Source organism: Suncus etruscus, chromosome 2, assembly GCF_024139225.1.
Source record: "Suncus etruscus isolate mSunEtr1 chromosome 2, mSunEtr1.pri.cur, whole genome shotgun sequence".
Classification (NCBI taxonomy): Eukaryota; Metazoa; Chordata; class Mammalia; order Eulipotyphla; family Soricidae; genus Suncus; species Suncus etruscus.
In genome coordinates this window covers 64,515,213-64,524,336 of record NC_064849.1, presented here as the reverse complement: position 1 = coordinate 64,524,336, position 9,124 = coordinate 64,515,213, and the positions used below count along the sequence as shown (strand labels likewise).

Sequence of the window (9,124 nt, the reverse complement as noted above, 5' to 3'; positions counted from 1 at the left end):
ATGATTAAAACTGCCCACACCTGGTATGGGTCTATAAAGGAGGCTGACTTGGGGGGATAGAAGGATTAAGAAGGAGTGTTAGAGGCAGAAATGTGGCAGAAGTGAGAATCAACATTGAGATTCAACAGAGAGATTTAGTATCAGCAATTCAGCAACAGATTCAGCAGCAGTAGCATCAGCAAAGGGAATCAGTCAGCCTGGAAGCCAGTTAGGAGCCTGGAAAAAGCAGCTGAAAGGGAGACAGAGGCCATGAAGTCAGAAGGAGTAGAGAAGTAGCTGCTGGGAAAAGGCTTAGTATAGAGGCCATGTGAGGAGGTGTACCTGGCAGTAGGGACTGTGAAATAAAGCTGGCTGACTCCTGGAACTTTATCTGACTGCTTTGTGAATCTCTCTGCCCTCACTCTGCAACCTTCAGACCTGCCAGACCATAGGGGCTGTTGAGGCTGGGCCTAGCTGAGAGAGGCCTCACCATCCCACACCAACTCTAGGACTCTTTCATTTAATTTAATTTAATTTAATTTAATTTAAGACAACAAAGATCAATGAAGATCGGTAATTAGGTGAAGACTCTACATTTGTTTCTCTGAGGAAAATAAAGTATCATACATAATTCTAGTACAAAAGTCCTTATTACATAAAATTTGTTTATCAACTATCTACCTTGTGAAATAGATCAACAAGCAGAGGTTTAGCTGGTTGGGTGAGCAAAACTTCTGTCCTTTCTGTACCTCTTGGGTCACAGAGCATTTGTGCTGGCGCTGGATAGAAACTCTGGGGTCCAGTTCCACTGCAGAGAAAGACCTTACACCTGAGAAGTCAGCATGGTCTCAGCCTAGAGACCAGCACTATCTAGAGAGATAGGCAGAGGAGGGAGGAGTGACAGGGTACAGGGACCTAATCAGCTGTGGGGCTGGCTGAGTGTTTTCTCAGGCAGACAACTGGGGAGGCAGAGAGGTTCCCCTGAGCCAGAGTTCTTGCTTCCTTGGTGGGGGATATCTCTTCCCAGGCAAAGGAAAACAGGTTACAGAGGTAGGTGGGCAGGAGCTGGAGGAACCTCTGGCCTCCAGAGCACAGAGCTGTGCTTGTGAATGAACATTACGTGTGAGTCAAGGTTTCATGTTGTTAAAGACATTTATTAAGTGGCAGCCCATCTCCACGCATTTCTGGATCACAGAGGAGGCATTAGAAGCTGTAGTTATATATTTCCATTTTTTTCCTTTAGTCTCTACCCAGCTGTGCTCAGGGGTTACTCTTGGCTTTGTGCTCAGAAATTACTCCTGTCAGGCTCGGAGGACCAACTGGGATGCTGGAGATTGAACCTGGGTCAGCCATGTGCAAGACAAATACTTTACTTGCTGTTCAGTCTATCAGGTTACATTTTTCTTAGAGTGTTCTTTATCCAGGACATGAATTTGAAGATTCTGGTGTAGGCTCGAGGAGATGTTCCATTTGCCCATCCATAGGATACGATGCCCTGAGCCACGTTCTTGCACACGAGGGGACCCCCAGAATCTCCCTGTGGATGTGAGGGAAGAACTGAGCTTGTTTCTCTGTTCCAAGCCTTTGGAGGACAGAAACCTGTGGTCCCATGTGGTCTGAGGCTGGGCATGCTGGGGCACAGATATTGTAGCTAACTAACCAGGACATTTTGGGATCCCTCACTGCAGGAGACTGTGCTTGACAGTGGGCAGGCAGTGGGTGACTCTAGAATGGCCATCTGACACTGGTGGAGGCACTTCTGAGGGTCCTTTGCCCTGTATCTAGAGTGTGGGATACTCCCTGGGAAACTCTGTGTGTTAGATTAATCTGTCTTCACCCTAATCAACTATGGCTTCTTATCTAAATCCCACCTGGGTGGGAAGAACCTCTCCAAAGGCTGGCTTTCTACCCCAACCTGTTCTCCACCCATGGGGATGGTCCTATTCTTCCAATAAAGACTCCGACTCCAGCCGGATCTCTTGTTCTCTCCATGTGGTAAGGGATCCTCAGACCCATTTCATCTTGCCAGGTTGATTTAGGTTATTTCCTGCGATGGCCCTGTTTTCAGACCTGCTTCCCTTTCTTTTCAGGATTGGGGTGTGAAGAATTATCTACACTTGTGTGCTGTGACCATGGGCCTGGACAGAGATCTAAATTGTCTACAATAGATGCTACCTGCACCCTCACAAATCTCCCCATACTGGAGAGTGAGGGGTCCCCACTGCCTGAAACTGGGCCTCAACCTTCTCCCCAATCAGTCTGTTCCAAGGTTCAAGTTTGGCATTGTCCAGCCTTACCGTAAAGGTAGCCTTTTGCTCCTCAGGGTCTCCGGCGCACAGCTGAGTGGCTGGGTTGTAATACTTTTCTAAGTAGGATTGACACTCTTCATCTGCCTGCACCTTCAGCTCCACCTCCCGAAGATCCTCAGGAAATTTACTCCATGGCGCCACCTTGCCCCAGCCGGCCGCACTACACACCTGGCCTGGTCGCACCTTGTTCCTGGGCCCTGGCAGGGAAATGGGCTTCACAGCCTTAGTCATCTTGGCGTTACTCTTCAGCTACAGGAGGAAAGAGAGGGCCTGTTCAGCCAGTGTCTCCTGGATTGGACACTCACATGGGATGTACTGTTTTGCTCACCACGGAGCTCTAGAAACTTGTTGGGGACTATGATGGGGACAGGGAGGAGGCAGGTCTGAGTGGATCTGGGCAAACAGAGCAACCACTTCCTCACCTTCAGCAACATGATGTCATTGTTAATTTTTTTGGAATCATAGTCAGGGTGGAGGAAGGCTTTGCTCACGGAAATCACCTGCTGGCTCTCCTCCTTCTGTTTGATGTTGTGGGCCCCCAGGGTCACCGTCATTGTGCTGCACAGAGAATCCAGAGAGAGGTTGAGCCTCAAGTACAAGAATGTACTTGCCCTGAGACTCAACTAGGTGACATGTGGGTGCAGGTCAAGGAAAATTCAGGAATTCTTGCAGGCAGGGGATAAATTGGGATCTGTGCTTCACAGCTGAGGGTGTTTTCTGCAGAAAAGTACCTTTGTACCATGGTGGCCATCATGAGTGGTCCCAGCATATGAGATAAATTAAAGTTGTTTGTGGGAGACAATATGTGGCCCCCTATAGGCAGAGGAGGATCCTAGGAGCTCTGCATCAGCTCTCTCTAGGAAGCTGCTTATCTCTTGGCTCATTTCCTTGAGCTGGGCAGTGTCTGGGCATGAGTAGGGCTTCTGTCCAGCAAATGAGTGTGTGTTTCTCCTCACCTCCCATTACAATGAGCAGCTGTCAGCACCACATTCTTTCGAATCAGGAACCCTCCACACTGGGATGTTTTACCAGTATTCTCATTGAAGAACTTTAGAAATGCCATGTAGGGTCTGGAATGGGGCTTAGCCTCATGTCCCCCGATGATCTCTCCTGAGGAAATGTCAGTTGAGTGCATGCACTGCCTAGTGCCCCTACTGGTTTCCCTAAAGGCTCAGGGCTGCTGTGTGACCTTCTGTTGGTTTAGGGAGGGTTTATGTTCCCCAGTGAAGCAGTATTTCAGCCAAAGAAATATGTAACAAAGGAAATGGGGTTGGTGATGGGAGGCACATAATTCTCTTAGGGACTGTAGAATGGGGGGGGGGTCCTGACATCTTGGGATCTCCTGGCTAGATCCTGAGATTTCAATAATGTGGTATCCAGCAGGAACCTTTTTTTATAGAGAGATACTGAGGTTAGCGTTTAGTTTGTCCCAAGCCTATTAACCAAGGCAACCTGCAGTGGCTGCCTGTAGGAATCACCCTAGAATGCCTGTGAGGAATGTTGAGTTGTCAGTGCAGGTGAAATTTTGGAAGTGGAGTAGGTTGGGTCTGTCAAATAGTGGTTCATCCTTGAGAATAAAGGATCTTCTCCAAATTTGGAAAGAAATAGCAACTGAGGTGCCTTGGGACTGAGCCAGACAGAAGCAGACCTCTGGGACTGCAATACAACCCACTGCAGGGTCTGCATTGCTCACACATTGCTGAAAGGGGATCATTTACTCTCTGCCCAGCACAAGAGTTTGCATTTCCTCTCCTCCTGTTTCTCTATCTCTCAGGCACCCTGAGTTCTATTCGAGAGGTAAAGGTGGCACCAGCATGATAGTGCCCATCAACTCTTCCCACATCAATCTCCCACCATTTCTTTTAACTTTAGAAAATATCAGCTCAGCGGTCTGATGTGGGCTAAGATTTGGGTACAGAATATTTTAGTAGAGAGTGGATAGGCAGGTAGAGAACGGGCAGTGGCACTCTGAGTAAGTGGGAAGGAGGGGGGTCACTCACCTGCCTCTGTCCTAGGGGATGGAGAAAAGCTCAATAGCAGAAGGAGCAGGAGCATCTTCCCAGGAAGGCACATCAGGTAGCAGCTGCTGTGGCTCTTCTGTGATCTCTGCATCTAGAAGAGAAAGAATGAAACTGAACTCAGGCTCTTGGTTCCTTTCTGGTTTGTGGTGCTTCATTCTAGAAGGTTTTCTATGAAAGCTCCCACCAGCTTGATGACGTTTTCTGGTTGCTCTGTGAGAATCTTACTGTCATTGTACCTGTAGTCATAGCTGATGACTCAGGGCAGACAATTTGCTCTAGACTAAAACAGAAACCCAGTTAGGTGGAAAGTGTGGAGTGGGGCATGTGTTACTAACTTATGCAGTCCCAGTACAGATCCATTACTCTTTCATCTTCATGCCACAAAGTTCATCTGGCAATATCTTTGGCTGATAATTAGGCCCTTACCTGTGCTGTGACAAAACATGTTGAATATATTACTTCTCTTTGGATGCTGGGGGAGGAGGCAGAAACCTCATTGACCAGATTGTAGAATGGAATGTCCATGGTGAATGATGTAGCTGACATTAGAGAGAGCATACTCCTGGACTCAACCTTGCCATAAATCATCACCACCATGAGTTCCTTTCTCACAAATTCTAATAATTTATTAAAGTTCAACTGTTGACAGTCACAGAAAAGTTTAAGTGTTGAGAGTGACTTTGGATCAAATGTTTCACCCTTTGACTTCAGCTTTGGTATTTTGTCCTTTGTTGACTGAACTTGGAAGCATCCTATTTAAGTGGACCAAGTCTAGGGAGGATGTTTTCTTAAGAATATTCTGATTCTTAAATCCTGATACATGTGTGGCGTGGAAGTATGAGTGCCACAGTCAACAAGAATTGCTTTTCTCTTCTCTATGCTTTGATCACTGAGCTGTGCTTTTGATTCAGCCATTTGGCACATAGTAGGCTCATTTTTGTTAATCACCTTGGTGACAATGACGTGAAGGAAAATTGTTGAACCCACTCAAGTCCAGTGTTATTCTAAGAACAACTAAGCATGTGTGACTTGTTAGTTCTGATAATTCAAGTTTCCATCTCTATACATACATTATTTTTCTGAGGATAATAAAGTCTCAGTATACAGAGTTATAGGATAAATGACCATATCAGATAAAACATATTTATTAACCTCTACCTTTTTGAACTTGTTCAGTAAGTTAAAAATAAAATTTATTTACAAATAATAATTTATCTATAAATAAATTTATTTTTATTTTATTTTATTTTGTTTTTGGTTTTTGGGTCACACCCGGCGGCACTCAGGGTTTACTCCTGACTGTCTGCTCAGAAATCGCTCCTGGCAGGCACAGGGGACCATATGGGACACCGGGATTCGAACCAATCATCTTAGGTCCTGGATTGGCTGCTTGCAAGGCAAACGTCACTGTGCTATCTCTCCGGCCCCAAATAAATTTATTTTTATAAAAAGTAAATTTTTATTATCTTTTGAGAAATGTTCACTCAAATATTTTGAAATTTGAAAGTAAAAATATCACTCATTTCTCCTTCTTTAGACACTTGCTATAATCAATGTATTTAAAAAAACTTGGGTTCATATTATATAGACAAGTCTACCTTATTTTTTTTATCTTTACTTAGCTCTATTCCTTTAGTATTTTCCCTATGTTCTTTGAAATATGAGTCAAGGAACTCTCTCTAAAGGAATGCTGGAGTTAGATATGTAAGTAGGCGGTACAAAGACAGTGAGAGCATGTAGTGGAGGAATAAAAAATATGTATGGTGTAGTTTCATTGACCAGACCTCAGCATGTTTGTTAAGAAAAAAGATTTGGAAGATTTTCATTTTACTGTGGTTCTTTACCTATATAATTTTTGTTGTATCTATGTCTATTAGATCATTTAAATATTGGTATAGCTTATTAAAAGGGTTGAGTTGGTATCTGCATCAAGTTGATTTTGGTTCTCTGCAAACACACATTTATATTCTGGCTTCCTGTGAAAGTCAGTTAACTTACATTTATTATCATATACTGTGAATGTATTATTTTTAAATTTTATTTATTTATTGATTGGCTTTTAGGCCATATCCAGCAGTGCTCAGGGGTTACTTCTGACTCTGCACTCAGAAATCACCCCTCGCAGGCTGGGGAACTGTATGGGATGCCAGGATTCGAACTGAGTTCTTCCCGGGTTGGCCGCATACAAGGCAAATACCCTACTGCTGTGCTATCTCTGTTGACCCCATTGTATTATTTTTTTTAACCAAATAAGTCAGCAAAAAGAAAAAAAAAGCCAATATTTGACATCATGTGGATTAAAATTGAAGTTGAAAATGTTACTGTTCATTTAGCAACAATTAAAAGCAAACACTTTATTTAGTTGAAAGCTGGATTTTTTTAAATTTGAAAATCCTGAACTTAAAAATCTCGATTATTTTCAGAATTGAAATTATCATGACAATACTTCATTTGCTCATGCTTGAAGTGAATGCCTTCCTTTTCATTGGAGGAGACAAAATATTTTCATGCTGTTTTATACAATTGATAAAGTAAACTTGTTTTGTTTATGACAGGGTTATATTTATGAATACTTTGTTTTTTCTTCTTGCATGAAACATCTGAGTAATTACTTACTGGGAAGGTGACCTTTAATTTTTATTTTGTCTTAGTATAAACTTTATTTTTGGTTTTTGGACCATATCCAAAAGTGCTCAGGGGTTACTTCTGACTTTGCACTGAGAATTCACTCCTGGCTGGCTTGGGGGACCATATGCAATGCCGGGGATTGAATCCTGTCTGCTGCTTGCAAAGCAAATGCCCTACCCATTGTGCTATTGCTGAGGCCCCAAGGATTACCATTTTCCAATTGAAGATGCTTGATATAGGGAATATTCTATACTATATATAAACCATTTATTTGACAGCAGGTTGCAAAGTTAAAAAAGTGATGGTTTCAAAGAGTGATGAGTTTAGTTAGAGAAATAACTACATTTTGAACTGTCCTAATAATGAGAATGTATGAGGGAAATGAAAAGCCTGTCTAGAGTACAGGCGGGGGTCGGGTGGGAAGGAGGAAGATTTGGAACATTGGTGATGGGAATGTTGCACTGGTGATGGGTGGTGTTCTTTACATGACTGAAACCCAAACACAATCATGTATGTAATCAAGGTGTTTAAATAAAATATGAAAAAAAAGAAAAAAACTTGAAAAAAAAGTGATGGTTTATTGCTAATATATATGAAAGTTACTATTAATAAAAAGTAATTAAAATTACATATAAAACCTCTAAGTCAATACCACTTTATAATTATCTCCTAGGCATCAAAATTTTATATAGATAATAATACAGGTAATTTTTAAAGTATAAAAGACAAAACAATTAAAACAATCTTATTTATCATTGCTCATAGATAATAATCTTTAGTAACCTAAAGTATGTTCTTTTGTCATTAAATTAACAGTAATAGAAGAGAATAGCTAAAGGAATTATGAGAAAAAGAACAATGGAGAGTTCCCTTCTCAACTTTAACCTATATTACAGAACAATAGTAATTAAAGTAATGTGGTATAGAAAAAAAAACAGGCTCAGACTAACAGAATAGAAATCATCTCACACAAATAAGGGCATCTAATTTACAATAAAGGAACCCAAACCATAATAACAGAGAAAGCAACTTCATCAACAAATGTTGCTGGGGAAGCTGAACTGCCATATGCAAAAAATTCAACTTGATTATCATTTAATTTTAAGCACAAAAATTACCTCAAATTTGATGAAATAGATGCCAATACCAAAATCATAAAATAACATAGGTATTACACATCTGACCCTAAGCAAGAGAGATGTATTTGCAAACTAAACACCAATGACAAGAGAAGGAAAAACAAGACAAAACAAATGGAATCACATGAAAAATGTTTCCATAGTACAGGCTCAAAGAGGCCACCTAGCAACTAAGAGGAGACATTTGAATTTTGTACATCTGACAAGAGGTTTCCATCTAAAAGATGTAAAGAAGTCATACTGCTCAAGAACAAAAATATCTCACAAGCAAACCAGTCAAAGAAAGGGCAAGAGGCACAGGACATTTGTGAGAAGAAGACTCAGAGATGGCCCACAGATGATTAGAGAAATGATATGAACAGAGAGATGCAAATCAAACCCACAGTGACAGAGCACCAAACACCCCTGAGTGAAAAAGGTTGGAAACAAGTGTGGGTGAGGATGTGGAGAAAAAGAAAATATGGGTATGTAAGTTCATACAGAAAATAATTAAAAAGCTGAAAATTTAATATGATCCAGCAATGCTATACCTAGGCTTATGATTCTGATGGAGTATGAAAACAGAACCGCAAGATTCCTTCTCTGTTCTCAGCAACTCTATTGCATAATAGCTAAAGTATGGAGCCCACCCAAGATGAGACAAGTCTGGATAAAGAAACTTCAACACACATATATGTACATATATATTCAGCAGTCCATGAGTATTCCATTAGATAGTGATATTGTGTCCTTTGAGACTAAGTGATGTGGTTGGATGAAACAAATTCTAGATATGTTACTCATATCTAGGAAATGAAGCAAGCAAGGGAACAGAAAAAAATCAATGTAAACTGGCCCTTGGATTTGGCCTTCAATACCTGAAGTTGCCAGAAGGGAAGGGATGTAGTAGATGGTAGTAGATGTAGTAGATGTGGTGCTGCTGCAGGGCTGGTGTGACAACTTACATTTGAAGAGGATCAAAGGACACTATTGATGCAAACCAATATCACCTAAATAAGACAAATTTCAAATGGCTACTTGTGTTGAACAAAAAATATAACACATTGCA

At 41.5% G+C, this 9,124-nt stretch overlaps 1 protein-coding gene across 1 annotated transcript; it reads right to left on the bottom strand.

Annotated features, from left to right (window-relative positions):
• Positions 1–1,372: 1,372 nt before the first annotated feature.
• Positions 1,373–4,343, bottom strand: LOC126001041 (granzyme B-like). Its single transcript, XM_049768214.1, has 5 exons — positions 4,289–4,343; positions 3,245–3,398; positions 2,711–2,846; positions 2,277–2,537; positions 1,373–1,516 (listed from the first exon to the last, which is right to left on the bottom strand). Exons 1-5 carry the CDS (start codon positions 4,341–4,343, stop codon positions 1,373–1,375), a joined length of 750 nt encoding a protein of 249 aa, XP_049624171.1.
• Positions 4,344–9,124: the final 4,781 nt, after the last annotated feature.

What these genes read in the sequence shown, in the direction of transcription:
- LOC126001041 (XM_049768214.1), bottom strand. Translation starts at nt 4,343, where the DNA reads ATGCTCCTGCTCCTTCTGCTATTGAGCTTTTCTCCATCCCCTAGGACA. An exon ending in ATGACATCATGTTGCTGAAG is followed by an intron (nt 2,538 to 2,710) that starts GTGAGGAAGTGG and finishes TTCCTCCTGTAG; the next exon opens with CTGAAGAGTAACGCCAAGAT. An exon ending in AGCAAAAGGCTACCTTTACG is followed by an intron (nt 1,517 to 2,276) that starts GTAAGGCTGGAC and finishes TCACATCCACAG; the next exon opens with GGAGATTCTGGGGGTCCCCT.